Source organism: Orbicella franksi, chromosome 3 (genome assembly GCF_964199315.1).
Source record: "Orbicella franksi chromosome 3, jaOrbFran1.1, whole genome shotgun sequence".
Classification (NCBI taxonomy): domain Eukaryota; kingdom Metazoa; phylum Cnidaria; class Anthozoa; order Scleractinia; family Merulinidae; genus Orbicella; species Orbicella franksi.
Genome location: NC_138147.1, coordinates 32534884 through 32554734, shown reverse-complemented (window position 1 = coordinate 32554734; position 19851 = coordinate 32534884). Strand labels below are relative to the sequence as shown.

General features: G+C 40.4%; 4 protein-coding genes across 6 annotated transcripts; 1 reads left to right on the top strand and 3 right to left on the bottom strand.

Annotated features, from left to right (window-relative positions):
• Positions 1 to 1691: 1691 nt before the first annotated feature.
• LOC145482117 (uncharacterized) lies at positions 1692 to 4127 on the bottom strand. Its single transcript, XM_081460720.1, has one exon. The coding sequence runs from the start codon at positions 4121 to 4123 to the stop codon at positions 2798 to 2800; it is 1326 nt and encodes a 441-aa protein (XP_081316846.1). The 5' UTR covers positions 4124 to 4127; the 3' UTR covers positions 1692 to 2797.
• A 155-nt stretch (positions 4128 to 4282) lies between these two features.
• On the top strand, positions 4283 to 14532 carry LOC145482116 (uncharacterized). 3 transcript variants are annotated; one of them, XM_081460718.1, is made up of 5 exons: positions 4283 to 4367; positions 9935 to 10107; positions 11639 to 12248; positions 12829 to 13128; positions 13652 to 14532. In XM_081460718.1, exons 2-5 carry the CDS (start codon positions 9986 to 9988, stop codon positions 13979 to 13981), a joined length of 1362 nt encoding a protein of 453 aa, XP_081316844.1. In that variant the 5' UTR covers positions 4283 to 4367; positions 9935 to 9985; the 3' UTR covers positions 13982 to 14532. The 3 variants fall into 3 exon arrangements, with proteins under 3 accessions (XP_081316844.1, XP_081316845.1, XP_081316843.1); XM_081460719.1 differs by lacking the exon at positions 4283 to 4367 and adding an exon at positions 6846 to 6892; XM_081460717.1 differs by lacking the exon at positions 4283 to 4367 and adding an exon at positions 7289 to 7378.
• On the bottom strand, positions 5709 to 6573 carry LOC145482118 (uncharacterized). The gene is made up of 2 exons (XM_081460721.1): positions 6388 to 6573; positions 5709 to 6267 (listed from the first exon to the last, which is right to left on the bottom strand). Exons 1-2 carry the CDS (start codon positions 6571 to 6573, stop codon positions 5722 to 5724), a joined length of 732 nt encoding a protein of 243 aa, XP_081316847.1. The 3' UTR covers positions 5709 to 5721.
• A 63-nt stretch (positions 14533 to 14595) lies between the features above and the next one.
• LOC145482115 (uncharacterized) lies at positions 14596 to 18897 on the bottom strand. Its single transcript, XM_081460716.1, has 5 exons — positions 18827 to 18897; positions 17045 to 17132; positions 16246 to 16321; positions 14843 to 15056; positions 14596 to 14770 (listed from the first exon to the last, which is right to left on the bottom strand). The coding sequence occupies exons 2-4, from the start codon at positions 17123 to 17125 to the stop codon at positions 15028 to 15030; spliced, it is 186 nt and encodes a 61-aa protein (XP_081316842.1). The 5' UTR covers positions 17126 to 17132; positions 18827 to 18897; the 3' UTR covers positions 14596 to 14770; positions 14843 to 15027.
• Between the last annotated feature and the right edge of the window lie 954 nt (positions 18898 to 19851).

Below are 19851 nucleotides of genomic sequence, written 5' to 3'. Positions count from 1 at the left end.
TAACTACTTATTAAGCGAGAGTGAGGTCTTTACGGGAAAATCTCAAACCAAGACCCAGCCGTATTGACCGGGTGATAGTGAGGTCAATATGACAATGTTCGAAGTTTATAAGTAGTTTATTATATGGCTATATGACAAGAGTTTTAAATTTTTCTTGGCTATTTTATTTTATGGCTTACGTTGTGAATTCGCTGTTCTCTTAAAACTGTATTTCGTCAGGGTAATAGAATTTGAACTGAAGGAAGAACACTGTACTGTCACAACTAGAAATGGTCAAGCGTAAACAACTTGAAAGTTAGATCTGTATGTGCGACCCATTGTGAGCCCTTGAATCACGACTCACACAATGACTAAAAACAAACCACGAGGCGAAAACCTACACAAGTACAAAACCAAAACCTCACACATCAAAGTTGTCAATTGTCACATCAAAGTTGGCAATTAACAGTTCAGTGACCACCAAACTGGAGAAAACCTTTTTTGATGAGCTGCATGTACAGTATTGGAGAAATTTAACGACTAGAAGCCTTCTGCTGACTTCAATGATTTAATTTTCTCTTTAGGTCGAAAATTGAAGGTCGATTTTATAACGACTGTAAGAGAGAACCGCCATCTGTACAGGTCCTTTGAAGAATAAATTAAACAGAAGAGCAAGCTAGAATTGTTGAAACCGATGCTGGACACGCAGTCAGTGAAGGAACCAAGGCCGTGACCAAGTACACCAGCAGCAAGTGAGGCAGTTTTCCCGCTAGTAAACAGGTGATGGACAAAACACTGACCTCCAGTCAATGGACCACCCCAATGGACTACCCTAAAATGGATTAACTCTAAAAATAATATAATGACGCCAGCATCATATAATAAACAATAATTAGATGAGGTTTTTGTGGTATCCAGAATAATCAAGGTCGAAGTAGGAGTTATCAGCTGAAGCCGAAGGCTGAGGCTGATAACCCTTACCAAGACCTTGATTATTCTGGATGTCACAAAAACCGAATCTAATAATTGTTTTATTATACATTGAACGAAAAAAATGAAAGTCATATTTTTGCTTTTTCACTGACGGCAAGAAACACAAAGCGCACGAACTTGACATGATTACCCGTGACCTTGAGTGTCCTTGACATGATTATTGTATAATCTGCAGAGATGACGTCACAGGCGCTGATTTCGAAACTTCACTGTGCGCTTTCGGCCAATCAGAAAAGAGATAGTGAGTTCAATGTATAATAATAGTGATAATAATAATAACGCCAGCAACCAGTGTTTTTCTCAAATGCATTGTAAACATTCAGATTCAGGCTACATGTAGTAATGGATGTAAAGGAACTGAATATTCTGACTACCTTGTTCATTTGTTATTGTTCCTGGAAGGTTTACCATTCAGCCATTATTCTTGTCATCTCCTATCATGTCATCTTTTAGCTTGTGCATGTGTAATGGCTGACTGAATCGCATGGAATAAAATGAACTGAATGAAATCACTGTGTGACATTTACATTTAGTAATGTGCTATTCCTAAATCAAAATATTGGACTCGGTTCCTCCGTCACATTTCAATGGCTTTTCAAGTTATGTTTGCTCTTGTATGATCCTGATACTGATTGGTACCTCTGATTGATAACAGTCATTGATAATCAAATGATGAAATATGGTTTGAGTTTACGCTTTTCGCACCATTTTGTGTTCAGCAGTTGTTTATTTTAAGTACAATTATTCAAAATGGTAGCTAGAGGCTGCACAGAATGAACATAAACGGACGTTAAGTGTAATTTAAGTATACTAGCAGCTAAGAACATTAAAAAGTACTCATTTGGAATATTATTTTTAGGGTTAGTCCATTTTAGGGTTGTCCATTTGGGTAGTCCATAGACTTCTCGGGTTGGTCACGCAATCACAACAGTGTGACACCTGACACACCTTGGAAATTACAAACTTATGAGAACACTATCATAATATATAGTAAGAAAGTCTCTGGTTGCCGGGTGAAAATCAGGTGCATCAAGCTTTAATCTATGGGTGTGAACAAAGCTGTTACTGATCCATGTGCTCAAAAGTTTTCTTTCTTTATTTAACAAATAAAGAAGCCTCAGCCGTGTATTACTTAGCTACTGTGATAAAACACGACGGGCATTTGAGAACACGAGAGAAATGTAGAAAACAAGTGCCGCAGTGTTCTTAAATGTTCGGAGTGTTTTATCACAGTGTAATACACGGCTTAGGCCTCTTCATTTGCCTTATGATATAGATTTTACACGCCTCGAGTAGAAACAACAAAGTACACAGAACGACAAACTGACGCAATTTAATACCACTCAAGTGCTACATGCCTCGTCTTCAAAACTTTCTGCTGTTTCGCAGAGAGCTCCATCAAAAATTTCTTCAAAGAAAATGGTTTTCGCCATCTCTAACAGAAATGTTGACTGGAGGTGATGTGGCCAAAAACAATAAAAAACGCTATGTTTTATACTCTGATAAAACATGGGTTTTTGACCAAACAGACCAATCTATATTATAAAATTTGATAATATGCACAGTCAGTTTATACTGACAGGTAAATCCAGCTTAGTTATGATGACCTTAAACAGGAAGAAGTCCAGATGGAGGCAATTTTTCTTTCATTCGTAATAACATTTATGAATTTCTGATTAGGAAAACTTTTTAACAATATAATAGCTATTCTCAAACAGATAAAACAAGAAATAAATCAGGTCAAATGAAGTATTTATCAGGAAGTCCTCAGTATAACAACTGTGAGAGGTAACTGAACTTGCATTCTCAGCTGGTTTGCTGTCCTTTAGGGCTTGGTTGCCTCAAACACGAAGTCCACGAGAAACAACGAAACACCCATCCCAAGTAAGATTCCCAGCTGCAGAAACATGTAACCGATACTAGTCGCCAAACCCTCCTCGTGCTTCTTACCGCGATGTCCTGGGGCCAGAAGCATCATGGCGGCACACAGTCCGTAGCCATTGACCAGTCCGAGCAGACCAACAGTTAGATAGGCTATCCAATCAGCTTGCAGTCCGGCAACACAAGGCTCGAAGTAGATAAGTAGAATCGGAACGGCTATAACCAGCTGCACTAGGCAATTGCAGAGAATCGATTTCTTGCTGTAGAGGATCCCAAAGATTGGTAAGTTTTTCCCGATAGCGTCTGCCACCGAATAACAGCCGAAGAGGATGACAATGAACCAGCCTGTCTTGTCGCTAGTCTGCGAGCCTCTGGTCGGAGAAACCGCGGTAGCAGTGTTTAGAAAGCCGGTGGAATTAGAGGGATTGTTGTTAGCGGAAGTGCAGTTGTAATTTCCGTGAAACTGCGAGGTAATGCCCGGAAACAAAGCATTGGAGATGACCAATGTCAGGCAGATTGTTGTGAGTGCAGCCCAGTTATTCCTGATGACCCTCTTACGAGACACGTTGCTGAATTCGTCGCTTTTTAGTAACGGCTGGTTCTCATCCTCGAAGTTCTCTCGATAAGTGGCATTTAAACGTTTAGTGTGCGTTAATTGGCGGACGTGGGCTCGAAGAATGGCGATCAAACAACATGCTATGAAAATTATAAGATCCACCAAGGCCACAAACAAATAGCCGCTGAGGCGGAAACCTTTATCCCTGTCTTTAAGATGTTGAAATGATCCCTTCGAGATACAGCGAATAATGAAAGTCGCTGCAAACGCGCACACGCCGCCAGACTGTGCTGCGTGGACTCCAAACTTCGGAAAATGCTTTCCAACGAAGCTGTAAAGAGCCCCACCGCCGACATTTTGAACGACGGTCGCAACGAAGATTACGGCTAACACCGAACCAAACCGAGCTAGTGTGGATAAGATGCCGGTGTCAAGAGGTGTAATGACTACTTCTGCGACCATCAAAACTACCGAGGCAGTCAGTGTGAGGAGTAGCACAGTTAAATGACTCGATTTGGGTGGGAAGGTGACCATCAACACTGCTCCAACGCTCGCGCCAACTCCGACCGTCACACCAACGTAGACCTCGGGTTTGTAGTTGTCAGGGAAAAAGTAGTTGAAATAATCAACGGCATTGAAGCTGAAAAACACAGAGCTTTGTACGGAAGCACCAAGAAACCAGCATGTCAGGTAGAGCTTCCAAGGAATTGCCATCGACGTTCAATTGTTGGTCTGGTTTGTCCGGTACAACAGTTCAATCTGAGGGAACGTGTAAAACGTGGCAAATGAGTGGTTTCGCTTTTTGACCGGCTAGCTGGCTGCTCATGAGCAAAAGCCAGTTATGCAATAAAACCCAATCAATCATTCCGTCAGCAGTGTTTTCCAAGAATCTTACCACCCACATTTTATGTTTGGCTACGTCAGCCGGATATAATTGGAGTGTTGGTGAAGTTAATGGGTAAGTTCGTGGAAATTAAATCGATATCTCAAGGTCACAGGGCTTATGATACTGAAAGGTATTTCGCAACTCAATTCATTGCGTTTCTCAGAATAATGACACACTGACACATTGATTGATGTTCTTCCGTTTCATCGGCGTCCCAGATCTTAAGAATTTCGTTTCAGAAGCAAGTTCGGGTAACAACTTAAGTCAGTTGAATGTGTCACGACTTGTATACTTTAATATATAGAGAAAACAAAACCCAAAACTGGAACAGGCAAAGCGCTGTCAGACAATACGGCAAATTGTTTTCTTATATATACTCCGACATAAATTTCAAAACAGGGACTCGATGTAAATGGACTCGTTGTACCTTGGACTCGATGTACCTCGGCTTATTTCTGGGAAAAACCCCGTGCAATCCCTGCAGCCGGTGTTAAGAGAAACGAAATAGAATATCTGCTTCTTTAACTCATAATATTATCATACATAATACTCTAATTACGCTAGGATGACGGCTGAGCCGGAAATTTGACTTCAAATCGCATAGCAGGGTAATGAACTGAATGTTTCGGTTTTTCTCCATGCATAGGAACATAGATATTGAGAAAAGCCCAACAAACAACGCCCCTCGTTACTTTCGTATGGCCGCCTTTCCCTAGCGCTGCTTTCGGGGCATAGCGACGCAACTTTCAGAGCTGTCACCGCTTTGGGACTCGAGCTAAAACATGGACCATAGGTGCCTGTCTTGATATAAAATTGTTTTCAATGTACAGAGAGACATGTTATTTAGAAAAGAATATATAGGATATTCTGTTTGAAATAGGGGTCATCTAAAACAAATCAGATCGGTTTTGTGTAACTTGTAGTGTTATTTTCGTTTTTTTCACGTCAAGTTACATTCTTGATGTCGCTACTCTCGGAATTTATTCACTCCTTACTCAGGTTAAACTTCATCGCTACTTTCGGAGAGACAGTTTACACCGTCGGAACTTTAAAAGAGTTTTGCTTCTCAGGGTCACGCGGTCTGTTGTCTTCCTGACGTACCTTGCCTTCCAGACGAACTCGCACAGTCAGACAGTCAGGCTAACAAATCCCAGTTTCAAACTAGTTTTGTGATGTGATCGATGCATTAACTCTCGGCGTAGGATTTTTTGTAACTTTAGCCAGAAAGAAAGAGCGCACAGTTGTGAAAAGTACATTTATTTGGTAAAGCTACGAGAGACTTAATGCTCTGTAAGCCTTCTGTATTTCTCGTACTCAAAGCAATTACATGCGCGGATTCTATTCTATTACTGAACGTTGCTCAGCACTCCCTTATTTTAATCTTGCCTAACTAGTTCACACTACCATTCAACGTTTTCTTTTGTTATCATTCGAAAACGACAAAACCTAAAGATGGCTTTTCGATGCCGTCGTAACAGCCGTTAAAGTACCTCTCCAGCACGGGCCAAGAGCGGTGATACACGACTACAAACTCTTCGCAATTCTTATAAATGCTCGGCACTGCAACCAAAAATGAGAGTTCTTTCAGTAGATACAGAACTCCTTCATTCAAGTCCACTGCATCCCCCTCGGTAATTTCGTTTTCTTTGTCGCAGCCGCCTTTTTCTCGGCCGTTTCTGAGACATCTTAACGCTGCCTCGGTAGACTCTCTGATGTCGTTACGGAACTCATCATTAGCCTTGTACAGGTCTTTGATGTCCACTAGAGCCTTGTCATATTCATGGCAGCTTTCCACGTCCTCCGTCCACCTGATGAAGCTGTAGTTGGCGTGGCAGAAGGTGCTGCCTTGAATAGCTTCGTTGCATTTGTTTCGCAGCCGATTTCCTTTAACGCGCGCAGACTTCTCAGGATTTTTCGAGCCCACCGCTCGGTAGTTATGCTCCGATATCTTGTCAGGAATAAAAAGTAGCACCTGTAAGAGAAAACAGATTAACTTTTACTTAGAATTAACTCACGGGAGGCTAGTAAAACAAGGAAAACTCAACTCGCTCTTCTGCACATTTTTCACTCGACGAGGATTAAAATAACTTACCTGATCTGGATTCTTTCTTGCCGCGAAATCAAAAAGTCGTTCAAGAGTTTCCTTCTTGTAATAGTACGGGTTGCCGGGGCTAATGCCTAACATCAAGGGCCTCTTGTCCTGCAGAAATCTATGGCCATTTAGATAAACTTGGGAAACTTCCATGACCGCGTACTCGATGCTGTGAGAGCCGAACATTTGGAGATGTCTCGTTCAATCTGCTGTTTGCGCGATCAATTTTGTAGCTTTCGAACAGTAGTCACACCCCCAACAAAATTATTTCTCAGTAACCCAGTTTTTATGCATTGCATGATGTCAGGGACGAACCCCGGAAACCAGGCCGGAAATTCTACCGCGGAGATTGAAAAAAAAACTTGATCACACGCAGGTCACGAGATCTGGAAGTGCGTCACCCACATTTTCCAAGAAATAGCCTCGGAAAGAGCATCGATAAAAAGGGTAATCTTTGTGTTACGGCGGCGGGCTTCCTAACAGCAGATGGTTAGACGATCGTCAGGTAAAATTATTATCGGTCTCTAAAATTTAACTGTTCATTGATTTTAGAACAAGATTTGCGAACACCCGGAAAACAGGCCGGAAATATACACTTTGCTGCGATTTAGCAATAAGCTTGATCACACCAAGATCACGAGTTTTAAAAGTGCGTCATCCACATTTTCCAAGAAATACCCCCCCGGAAATAGCATCGATAAAACAAGTAATCTTTGTGTTACGGGTTTAGGTTACTTAACACTGGGCTTAACAGCGGAAGGTTTGTAGACGATCGTTCGGTAAAATTGTCATCGATTTCTAAAATCCAGCGGTTATTCGATTTTGGTATAAGATTTGCAAACGCCAGCTTGGATTTAGAAGATTTCAGTTCAGAGTTGCGATCAAGGCCCAAAGAGAGAAAATGTTTGCAGAATGGAGTACATTCGGTTTGTTCGCCTCCGTCTTCGCAGTACTCCTGTTTGCTCGGCAGCTTCTGTACCAGTGGTTGCAGGTTGGTGTTTTGTTAGTCATTAATTAATACTAAGAGTTTCAATGTGAAAGTAAGTGCTGGCGTGAGGTAGAAGAAACGCCAGCAATTCAATTTGTGAAAACTGAGTGAACAGCAGTGGAAATGGTTTCTATCTGTGAGGGTAGGAGTGGGGAGATGCGGAGAGGAGACCCCAGTCTGCTTGAAAACGGCGTTATTAACTCAAATAAGCGTGTATTAATTTTAAAAAATCCGACAGAAAGTACTGTTTTTGGCAATGTCGAGTTTGCTCCACATCATTCAGTTTGCCGTACAAACAATGGGATGTTGACATGAAAATGGCCTTGCAGCACATCATTGTTTTGAGTAAACCACATCACTTGATTTCAGTTTGTTATAATATCCATAATTTGTCTTAATGCCGGCCAGCAAAATACAGTTGAATGATCAGTTGTAGGGAAAACAAAGACGCGGGTAAAAATAAAGAAAATAAGGGGGTTTTCGTTTTCGGGTCTGCGTTTTCGGGTCTCTGTTTTCGAGTCTTCGTTTTCGGATCTCCGTTTTCGTTACAACTGTTTGATTGCATGCTTTGTCGCTACATGTATTAGAAAGATTAAAACCGGAGCTGGATATTTCCGGCGAGAAGCCATGACAAGATCACGTTAAATAAAGAAAATAAAGGTGTCATCTTTTTGGGTCTTAGGTCTTGACTTAGGTCTTTGCTTTCGGGGGTCTTCGCCTTCGCTATAATGTGATAAGATTGTTCGCTTTGTCCCGATGGGGAATGTTATAATTGCTTTGTGCTTCGATGTGTATGCGGTGTTGACTTCTGCAGAGTAAATTATAAGTCAAGATCTTTGGGATGTGACCTTACTAATGTAATTCTTGGACTCGTAGAATCGATCAATTTGTGCCGTGATCCCAAATCTTGCCATTTGCCGTCGCTGAGCTACATAACTCGGTGGGTGTAAGACTTAAAAATCTTGTTCGAACACTGAGCCATGGTCGTTTTCTGCAAGCTTCTGTTAGCTCGGAGCATGTTTTTTTTTCATGTTTTTCATGTTTTTCATTCATCATGATGCAACAGTTGTTTGTCGTCAAATCAAGTTGACCAGACAGGAGTAACACACAAATAAATGTAGCTAAATAAAGACCTCTTGAATAACATTATGGCTGATTTTTTAGAAGAAAAAAGATAAATTCCTCAACTCAGTGTCAATAACCTCCACACCAAAGCCACAACTTGAGTAGCCAAAAAAACACCCTCAACGCTACTTGCGTCAGTTTTGAAAACAAACGCACTTGTGACTTTACGTCACCCACATGTGTCGAGGACGTCATTCACCCCTGCAAAAAATCTGCGCGGCGTTCGGGTGGGGTGGTGGCAAAATGTGAACAACTCACGGACATCTTGATTTTTCTCGCTTGGGTACGACACATGGAGGCCAAGACAAAATTAGTATGCGTTCTGGTACTCTCGAACGCAATAAAACTTGTCCGGCTGAGTTGTTTGAATAAGGCCCCCAAGTCGGCTAGTCCATTCGACTCATGACTGTAATCAATTCATTTTCGCGTTTATTTACTTTTGCACTTTAATCTTTTCAATTATATTCGAGATGGCTCAGTATCAGTTTACTACAAACAATGCCACTACACCGTGATTTAGCTTTTAGTAGTATCAACTATCACATTATTGAGTTCAATGGCTAAGTTGATTTGTAGCAATTTTTCAAAGTTGAAGCTTTGTGTTTCGTCAGTGTGTTTCGAAGGGAATTCTTTTGGATAGCGCGGCCTTAGAGTTTCCAACTTTTCCTCCATGTGAAACTTAACGGGTGACTAAATGTTTCGTCAATTCTTTGGGGAAAAACTCCTCAGTTAATTGCGTCTGGTAAAAAAGAACGTTTGATGAATGTGATCTAATTTTCCGACATGTGCGCGTGCCTTTTTCAGTTTGCGCGTTTTCTGTTTCGGTGCCATTTTGAAGAAATTAACCTATTCTAGGAATCCGCTTGGCAGTGAACGCAGGTTTTTAGTGAAGGTAACAAATTAACAAAGTGGTGGCCCAAGGGAACTGTCACTAAAGAGTAACAGTACTCCTGAAAATTACTTACAGTGGAACCCCGTGAGTGCGGTCACCTCGTTAATACGGTCAGCTCGTTATTACGGCCACATTTTTTGTCCCTGCGAAACGCCCATACATTTTCTTATAGGAAAACACCATTAATGCGGCCACCTTGTTAATACGGCCAACTGCCACATTCTGAAAACCCTACCTGCATAATCTTTTATAATTTGATTTATACGGCCACTCAAATCAGTTATGTTCATCTTTCCATGATTGTCAATATTTTACACAATGACCGTATTAGCGGGGTTCCACGGTATTATTGTCAGTTTGCCTCCACTTAATATTCAGAATGAGAAGCGAATTCGAGCAAACGTCTGTGGTTACTGCCAGCAATCTTTGTTTCCGTTCCATGAACTTATTTAAGAGGCATTGTTTTAGCTAGAAAGATTGCAAAATGACATCAGGCGTTTTCACTCAAGTACCAATGTGTTTTCTTTGCCTACTTTTCGCAGGTTGCACTGGTTTACTGGCGTGTACCATGGACAAATGCTAGAGGAGAGCGAATGAGAGGTGAGCTACCCAAGTTACCTTTCGGGCACTTTCACCAAGTGAACTTCTTTGGCCGACCGCTGTCCAAGAAGTACGGTCCTATTTACTACATATGGCATTGCTTTACTCCAGTCGTGTAAGTATCATACTGAGATACCTGCAGTGCCAAACTTTGAGATCCCTTAAACATTGCAAAAGCGATTGCTCGAAATTACCATCAGTCTAACAGACGGCTGTAAGATGTTTATTAACCCTCTCACTCTCAAGAGTGCGATGTGGCACAAAATACCATTACATGCTCAATGTCTGATCATTTTTTTTTATCAACTTTGAACGGCAAAAAGGTCTTGGACAGATCTGTCTTTCGAAAGCATAAAATCGTACTTCCTTCCTATATGAGACTTGATTAACCACCCCTACAAACTGTGCAACTTTTTCCTCTTAGACTTTTCAGGTCAAGTTAATATCTGACAATGGTTTAGGGGTATACCTCAACTACACAAGAAGTGAGGTATTTTTTAACGTTTTTCGTTTTTCGTTTTGAATGCTTTTCAATTCCAACTGGGGCTTCCTCTATGGCTGTTAGTATAATGTATATCTTTTATGTATATCTGTTAGTATAATGTATATCTTATAATAATATCTTTCAAACGGGTATACTACGCGTGATCTTCGGGTCTGTAGTCACGTTTTACAGAATATGTGGTTTTCCCCACGGGTGTGAGAGGGTTAAGGGTTCCTATCTATCAGGCCAGCTCTTCTCTCTGAAACTTCAGATTTTCGATAATTCCTTTTCCACTTCTGCCTTAGAGGGGAGGCCACGACAAGTTATGATCATTTAGGAACTATATAACAATTCAGAGTCTTAATTAAGCTGTGTTGATACACGTCATAAACTTTTATTGCCATGGACTAACTATTGCTTTTATGGAGCGTTTTAATTAAATTGAGTCTACTAAAACCAAAGTAATCACCTCAGCCAATCAGAAAGGACACAGACCACAACCATACAATCAACCAATCAAAACTCGAAGTAAATACCTGAGACTGATGCGAAGCAAAGGTTTTACTTCTGATTGGATGAGAAAGGGGCGTGAGGTTTTTTTTAAGCTAATCGCGTTGCGTTGCAATGCAAAACTACAGCAATTGCGAATTACTTTTCGACAATCAAGTGAAAAACGCTCAATCAATCTACACTAGCTGATATATGATTAGAAATAACCCCCTTGAAAGATTTTGGAAAGAAATAAGCTAAGAAGAGGGAGTTAATAAGGATTTTATTGTAGATATTGATGACTTGAACGAGGTCTGTATTGAACATGACAATGGAGTTTCATAAAATAAACTCAATTTTGTGCAAGGTGTACTTAAGGTATCAATAAGGGGAAAATTTGCCATTTTGCATAATTTTATTTTTTTAAGCGGTTGGATAAATCTTAAGGTAATCTTTAAGATATAAAAAACTTCACGAAAAAATATTATATCTGCTGCTAGTTATTGCGCGAGAAAGATTTTTTGCATATTAATTACTTAATTGAGGTTTTCCATCATGTTCTTTTTTTCCAAGCTTTGCTGATAAATATGACATCCATTCTCGGCAAACGAAAGGAATTTGCTTTGCTGTGCCAACTAAACTAACCTGACAGTGTATTCTGTTCCCTTCACAGGATATTAGCTGACGCCGAAGCTATTCGCGCTTTCTACACCGATCACTACTCTCACCAGCGTGATCGTGACTTCACTTGCCTCGGGTCTGTGTTCAAGGACATACTGGGAAATTGCTTAGCAACAAGCTACGGGCGCGAGGAAGTGAGAAGATGCCGTGGTCCTTTCGAAAAACACTTCTCCGCAAGCGCCGCTTCAAACACCTTGTACGTGGTAGGACGTGAGTGTGCGGCCTTCATGAAAGGTTTGCCGATCGGCAAACCTGTCCATCTTCAAGAGGAAGGTCTGGAAAACGTCACCCTCAGAGTTTTAGTGCAAGTGGTGTACGGAGAGGAGGTGCTTGAGAAATATTTTCAACGTGTCCTGGATGTCAGTAACCTGCTTCAAGATGCCGTGAACACGTTTAATCTTGGTGAAACTAGGCTGCCGTTTTATTCGTATCTTCCAACCAAGGCAAACCGTAAGGCGCGCTCGTTTAACAAGGCTTGGGAGTCGTTTAACCAATTCTTATTCACGGAATACGAGGAGGGAAGACTGAAATCTGGCGACGGCTTGTTCTTCACAATGATGGAACAACTGAAGACTCACGCACTCGAACTCGCCGAACAGGAGGTAGGCTAAAAGCTTACATTACTATTCCCTTTTCCTCAAGTCTTAGGTTTTGACTGGGGAACTGCAAAATCCCACCTTGCTACCGCTCCGTGTGGAAAATTTTACAGAACGCGGGAGAAAAAGGGACAACAAGCGAGATCATTGTCAAGTGGCCACAGCTTTGCAAGATGGGAAAAAGGAAAGTACTATGGGCGGAAGGGGGGGGGGGGGGGAGGGCGGAAACCGGCTGCAAAAGGCACTTGGAACGGCAAACTGGGAGCTCTTCATATCACCGGCCCTTTTAGTACGACCTTCAGAGGTCGGATTAACGGGGTTCTGCCATACATACGTCGAGTTAAATATCGTTTCTTACAGCTCTGTGTATACTCTTTGGAACACTTGATCAAAATGGCTACATGTTACCCTGTTCTTATTTGTGCTATAAAAAAACGCAAAAAGGAATTTGGTCAATATCAACTGCCACCTTGACGGCAGAATATGCTTGTAAATAACCTATGTATACAAAAAAGATCCCATTTCTTCTCCTACCATGTTCCTACCTACACTGTGAAAACTGACTAGTTAAAATAACTATTTGTAGCTCTTGCATTCCGTGGACGAAATTCTCCTTCTGAACGTAGATGTTAGCTTCGCGGCGACTTCGTTTGCGTTGGCCGACCTCGCTCGACACACAACTGTCCAGGAGAAGGTTCGACAGGAGGTGGACGACGCGCTCCGAGGTGCCGACCCCAGCTCTTGTCTGGACCTGGATAAGAGGTTGCCATATATGGAAATGATTCTTAAAGAAAGTGCCCGGATGCACCCAGCTTTGGCACTCAGTCTCCCAGAAAGAACTGTGAAACCCGTCACTGATATTGGCGGATTTCAGATACCGAAAGGGGTAAGGAACATGGCGTGTTTATTCGTGAATAAAACAATTTTGAGTACTAGCTTTGCTTTTTAAAAAATGCAAGATTGGAACTTTAGAGACAAAATAGCGGGGTAATGACGTACGGCTATGATTTATTGAGCTTTCGAATTCCTCTACATTAGACCATTTAAACAACCGTACACCTGTCATTTTTAATCAAATTTCATGTTTGTTTGCCTGCTTGTTAGTCATACCAGGGCCCTTTACTAAGGGAAAGGGCTCATAAAACCAGGTTGCCTCTTCACACTAGCGACATAACGACATAACGGCATTAGAAGGACGTTACCTCGTTATGTTTACAGTGTGAACATCCTGACATAACGAAATAATCGCAAAATAACAGCATGAAAATAACCACATAATGAAGAAAACTCATCTTTTCCCTCTGCTTCTATGTCGATGTTCACATTGCAACATAAATCAGATGTGGCGAAGTTATTCTGTTCTTATGAACGTAGGAGAATTGACTTAACTGCATTCTTCCTTTCAACAGACTCCAGTATGTGTGGATCCTTATTCATTGAACTACTCGGAGAAGTACTGGAAAGACCCCGAGAAATTCGACCCAGATCGCTTCGCCAACGGAGCCCGACCGACGCCTGGGTCGCTCTTCCGTTTCGGAATGGGGCCAAGAAAATGTCTCGGTTACCGATACGCTCTGGCTATCACTCGTGTGGTTGTTGCGTCAGTTTTGCAGAGGTACACACTTCAGCTGGCCCACCCTGATGCTAAAGCTCGAGTAAAGACTAAAGGGATGAGTTTTTTCACGCCTTATCTTTGTCCAGAAATTGTATTTAACGAAAGACAAAAGAATATTGCTTGAGAATGACTTATCTTTGTAATCTGCAGGTAAAAATATCTGGTCCTGTTTCACTCTCCGTCGGATTAAAATCAGTAGGTATATTCCAAAATGTAGATTCATAACCATAGGTATGGTTATGAAAAATTATTAACTACATTTTGATGAGTTAATTTTACAAAAAAAAGGAAAGAAAATGGTTGCAATTTTTTTCTTTAAATACTCTGGGCTGTTCCTAATAGTTGAGAAAGCTTTAATGAGTTTTCAAGTACTTCTATAAACCAGGCTAGGCTGTGTAAACACGCTCACTAATTTGATTGTAAGCTAAGAGAAGTGTAATAAAGTTAACTCACTTGCTCAAAGTATGTTTTCGATACTTGCTGCATTTTTCAAAAGTACCATTCAGGCCTTTATCATGCTCGCTCCTTGTCGCTTGTTAGGATGAATTGTAAACTGGTCTATTTACGCTATTAATAGCACGAGAGATTGCCTCAGGTCGAATCTGTGTGGCGTCTGTATATATGAACTACTGACATAAAATTATGGTCTGGGTGACGTATATAAACCTGTAAATAACGCGAGCCCTGATTGGTTGCGTAGTAGTGCGACGTAAGGCTATGTTAACGCGGTTACATAGTACACATAAAAACAGAGAGCATTTGACTTTTGCAGTTTATTTCAATTTCATGCAGCCTCACTAAGTTCGTTATGTAACGTTACATTAAACTAAGAACTAACAGAAAATCATTTTTAGTGGCTGTTTCTTCTGGCTTCTCAGGCTGCCTTTCCACAACGATCTTTAGGCCTCTCAGTCTACAATAAAAATTATAACAAGCAATTAAAAATAAATGGAGAGAAAGACAGACAGACAGACAGACAGACTACCAATTCACGCATGGTGGCTTTCCATGTCCTGGTGGAGTCATTGTTCCAGGGATTACGTTTCCGTCCTGATCCACACACCAGCAGTACCCAGTGGATCCATTACACTGCACCGGCACAAAACTACCATCTGCGGTGCATTGTGGGATGTACGTTCCTATAAGGTGTTGTTGTTGAGCCTTTTTACGCTATTTTTCACATTCGGTCGGCGGTCTAGCTGCGGAGAACAAAAATAAGGAGCAAATGTTTGCAATATATTTTTACGAAATATTAGGTGATATGAATTACACACTGTAATAGGCCCTTTGCAGCTAAGCCATCACGTGACCTACTTTTCATACAATTATGGGCTATAACTTAACGAATGCCAGAAATGGAAAAAGCATGTCGAAAATATCAAAATGGCCAAGTTTCAGGCCCCCATAATCAGAGAATGAGATTTTATGATGGTCTGAATTTTTGAAAGAATAAGAAGATTTGTATGGGAAAATGTTGCTGGAGAGCAAGACCTTGCTCTCCAGCAACATTTTCCATACGAATCCTCTAAATTTTCCGAAAATTCAAACTATGGTATACACTTACTCGTTTTTTCCTGGGGCCTCAAACTTGGCCATTTTGGTATTTTCGATGCGCTCTTTCCATTTCTGGCATTCGTTTAGTTATAGCCCATAATACAAAAATGTTTTAGGAAAAATTTGGTCACGTGAACCCAGCTGCAAAGGGCCTATTATAATCATTTTCACCCCAAGCTCCATAATATTTTGCGGTGATCTTATTCCTAAATGCTTCGTTGATATGATCATTCCAAGATATCAAAGCGTGAGAAATTCTGATTCTCGGTTTCTTCAAATCATTGTTGTTACTTGGTTTGCGGTAGCACCTAAACACATTTCTATCACAAACATTTTACGTTGGGCCTTTGTTTGTAGCATCAAAGAATCAAGGAAACACTTCTGGCAAAGTAAGATATTGCACTGAACAAATTCTTCAGGTAAACCTGACTCGCTAACAAAGTTAAGTTAAGAAAATATGAAGTCACCTTCATTGTGCATGTCTCTGTTTAAAAAGAAAATGGAACACCGCTTAATGAAAGATGATTAGATATCTGCACATCGCTCTTCCTGGATATAAATACTGTTTTGCAATGTAAGAACTTTAGTCTACAAGTAATTACCTTAACTTTGTTGATTTCGATTATTTTGTGTGTGCCTTTGTTTGTTTGTTTGCTTGTGTCCCTGACCTAAACATGTAAAAAATATCTTTTCTTTTAAATGGCTGCCTGGCATTTTTAACCCTTACGTTATTTCGGGTAGCCAGCACCCCTATCATGTTTGTTTTTACTCTAGCAAAACATTGTAATTTTTAATTCTGGGGTGAAATATAAGATTTTTTTTTTAAGTCTTTACCATCCCGTGGAATCATTGCCTCCCAATGGCTGTCCATGCTTGCCCGCTTAATATGGTGAAATGAGGATGACTTTGTCTGCAAAAATTGAAACAATACAGTATAGTTAAAGTCAAAATGACATTCTAGATGCTACTGAGGCTTTGCTATGGAGGAAACTAATCATAGCTAAATTAAATTGCCAGAATCTTTTCTTATCGAAAATAAATATTCAAAATCCTGCGTCAAATAACCGAAGAAACTTTACGGGTGATGGAATAACGCGTGATTTGACTATCATTTGCTTAATCTGACCACCCACTAAAACTCGTAATTTGCTTCGCACTGATAAAATTCACGTGTTAAAAAGAGGAGTAACCAGGATTGCAAGTCATCAGTACAAGCGTTCTCTAGTTAACTTCCAATCTTAAGGCTTTTAAGGTCTTGAGACCCACTGAAATGTCGCTCAGACGTCATTGGTAGATTCTACGATATAGGATTCTCAGTAAAATACAATATCGATCATTTTTCGTTTGCCAGAACCAAATAGGTATATATTCAGAGCATCAATAGTTTGAGCTAGCGACCCATCAAGGGAACTGACACAGTCTGCTTGTAGATTCCTAATTACTGAACACCTGATAGTAGGAACAACTTATTTTTTTCTCTCGCAGTGGAATTCAAAACGAAATAAAAGACATTTTTCCATGGGAAAGCCAAGGGTAGCACACGGCCAGTTGTTTGGTCATATTTACGTAACCCTGTTTGCTCTTGTCGCGGCTAAAAACTCAACAAACACTAATGCCATTGTTTCATTTTTACCTCAACAAGGCCTTGTGCATCTTTGAAAACAACGAAGGATGTGAATCCGCAAAAGATCAACAAAATGGCGAGGCTCCTCATAGTTGGTCTGAAAAGAGTAAGACAAGGTTATTCAGAATTAAAACCACCGCTCAGAAGTGTAGGGCATGCACTTGACAAAGCTGACGGTAAGTACAGTTTGATAGTAGTACCGGAGGATCCTTTGGGGCAACTTCCGGTAAAATTGGCTACCAACAACCGAAGTTAAGATGGCTGTCAACAGTTTCCAGCACTTTTCCAACAGTTATATTTTGACGGATTAAATCTAACATTATTTATCAAGTGATGCTACAATACTGTTATCACCCAAACTCTACACCATCGGTGAATCTATAATGATAATTTTTATGGCATGGTAAGTTACCATAGCAACAGTAATACCCGTGAGAATCATCCTTATTTTAGAAAAATTCTGTGGGAGGGGTTTAGAGCCATGTTAAATGTTTAAAAATATATCCTTTTGAAATTATATTTCCAAATCACGTAAACTTTCGATCTTCTAATGGTTTCTCTCCAGGTATGTTTCAGAAGTAGGGGCATTTGAACAAAACAGCAACCTCTTGGTAAAATGATTATTGGTTATCTTGTTGTAGACCCGTTAAGTTATTATATCGAATAATTTGCCGACCCTGTTGAGTTTGCGCCTGCCACAAGAAAAATATTCAAGATAAAAAAATCCCCGACACCCTTTTGTTTTTCGATGCTTAAGGAATGTTTTGGCCAAATTTCTACCAACTCTACATAGCCTTTTAATTCATTTAAAGAGATGGGACTCGAGCGAAAAACTATTGCGAGTTGTCACCGTTTGAAATGCCACCAGCCAATGGAATCATGGCACCGGCCCCTAGCGTACACAGCGAGCGAAATGATTTTCGCGGGAATTCCAAGGCAATAATAGTGTAACAGTCACGTTCTCCTTGTTGAGCTTCAGCGTGCGTTTATAGAGAGGTCGTTACCGCTCTGTTGGGGAAAACCAAGAGAAATAAGAGGGGTAAAGTACAGGTACGAGTACACATGATCCCTTGTCGCTGTTGGTCAAAGTTTTTTTTCTTGTCTTGGAGAAATTCCGATTTTGTCTTCTTCTTAGGTGCTGGCTTCGATTTTTTTGCTGTCCAAGGACTTTTCTCTTCCTTTCTTTGGCACGTTTTATGACCTCAATAAGGAGTGATAGGTAGCATGGAAGAACGAATTAATTCGAGAACACAACTGCGAAATAGCGTGTAAACAAAAAAAAAAAAAATACGGCTAATGAGGCCCTTGTAATAAAAGCTACCAGTGGAAGACGTTTCGCGCAAAAAGTCGACGCGCTATGAGGATTATGACACCCAACTGTTTTATTACTTTTATTAAAGAAAACTTTTTGCTAAATAACTTGCGCGTGTTTTAAGATTTTACTTTCATTTTCCGGGAAATGTTAGATTTTATAGCAACTTTTTTGTTTTGCTCAAAAAGTAAAATTCGGCAAAAGTAGCACTCTCAAGGTATTGTGTAACTTTAACATAGAAACGTTTTTCACAGAATGGTTTTTGGATGTTGTAAGTCCCATCTAGACATTTGACTAAATATTTCAAGCCTGGAGACCTTGTTGTTTTACGAAACCAGGCCAATACGAAACGATAGGGCAGGACTTAGAAAAAAGAAACTCTCTTTTCCATTTGCCTGGGGTCCGTACATGGAATCACAAGCAAATCATGGTAATACTTAGCTGCTAACAATGTAAAATCTGCTAACACTAACACTTACTGTGCTGGGTCTTCTCTCGGGATATCGTCCTTTGAAATCAGTCTTCCGCGATAAGGGAAACCTTCCTTACAGGTTAATTGGAAAAGAAAATATGATTGAAGCTCATGTCACAACTGCTATCTGTATAGCCTGGAAACAGCGCATGCCCAACTATATTTGTCTGGGGTAGGCTTCTAAGTGTTTACTTAAAGAAAAATTTTCGCCGAATGACAAAAACTGGAAATTCGTCATAATAATAGAAATTTTTAAAAAAGTAAGACTAACCAGAAAGAATGTTCCGAGTAACAAACGTTTCTTCATATCCAAAGTCAAGTTTAAAGTTAACAGTTGCGCGCAAAAATTACGATCAAAGACCACGGTTTTAAACAAAAGACGACAAGAGGCTACCTAGTGGGATCGGCTAGACAAGTTTGTTATGTGTTGCTATGGGAATTGTCCCTTATGTTCAGAAATTCTGTTGATTGGACTTGCGACAGCAAATGATATCTTAATTGTCGTCCATTACTTAATGGTAATAACCAATTTAAACTAACAATGGATTGATTGATTGGAATAAATTGAAAAATAATTACCCATCTCCCAGCAAGATATTTTATTTTTTTTATTTGCTGATTCTGACGTTAGGAAGACATAAAACTGCTGGGACTTGATTGCATCTGTAAAGCTTGGAAACAGCGCATGCCCAGCTACATTTGTATATGGCAGGCCTCTGAGTAATTACGTAGTGAAAATTTTTCGCCGAGCGAGAAGAACTGGAAATTCGTCAGAATAAGAGAAATTTAAGAAACGTAAGACCAAAAAGAACGAGTGTCCCGACCAACAAACAGCTTCACATCCCCAAAGCCATGTTTAAGGCTGATGTCGAGCACATGATTACGATCAAAGACCACGATTTTAAACAAAGGAGGACAAAAGGCTACACCTCATGGGGTCGGCTAGGCAATTGCAAGTTTGTCGTGTGTTCGTGTGTTGCCAAAGGAATCATCCTTTATGTTCAGTAATTCCCTTGATCGGACGTGAAATAT

What these genes read in the sequence shown, in the direction of transcription:
- LOC145482116 (XM_081460717.1), top strand. Translation starts at nt 7,289, where the DNA reads ATGTTTGCAGAATGGAGTACATTCGGTTTGTTCGCCTCCGTCTTCGCA. An exon ending in TTCTGTACCAGTGGTTGCAG is followed by an intron (nt 7,379 to 9,934) that starts GTTGGTGTTTTG and finishes TACTTTTCGCAG; the next exon opens with GTTGCACTGGTTTACTGGCG. An exon ending in TCGAACTCGCCGAACAGGAG is followed by an intron (nt 12,249 to 12,828) that starts GTAGGCTAAAAG and finishes AACTATTTGTAG; the next exon opens with CTCTTGCATTCCGTGGACGA.
- LOC145482115 (XM_081460716.1), bottom strand. Translation starts at nt 17,125, where the DNA reads ATGAGGAGCCTCGCCATTTTGTTGATCTTTTGCGGATTCACATCCTTC. An exon ending in ATGCACAAGGCCTTGTTGAG is followed by an intron (nt 16,322 to 17,044) that starts GTAAAAATGAAA and finishes CAATTTTTGCAG; the next exon opens with ACAAAGTCATCCTCATTTCA. An exon ending in GGCAATGATTCCACGGGATG is followed by an intron (nt 15,057 to 16,245) that starts GTAAAGACTTAA and finishes TGTTCTCCGCAG; the next exon opens with CTAGACCGCCGACCGAATGT.
- LOC145482118 (XM_081460721.1), bottom strand. Translation starts at nt 6,573, where the DNA reads ATGTTCGGCTCTCACAGCATCGAGTACGCGGTCATGGAAGTTTCCCAA. An exon ending in CAAGAAAGAATCCAGATCAG is followed by an intron (nt 6,268 to 6,387) that starts GTAAGTTATTTT and finishes TTTCTCTTACAG; the next exon opens with GTGCTACTTTTTATTCCTGA.
- LOC145482117 (XM_081460720.1), bottom strand. Translation starts at nt 4,123, where the DNA reads ATGGCAATTCCTTGGAAGCTCTACCTGACATGCTGGTTTCTTGGTGCT.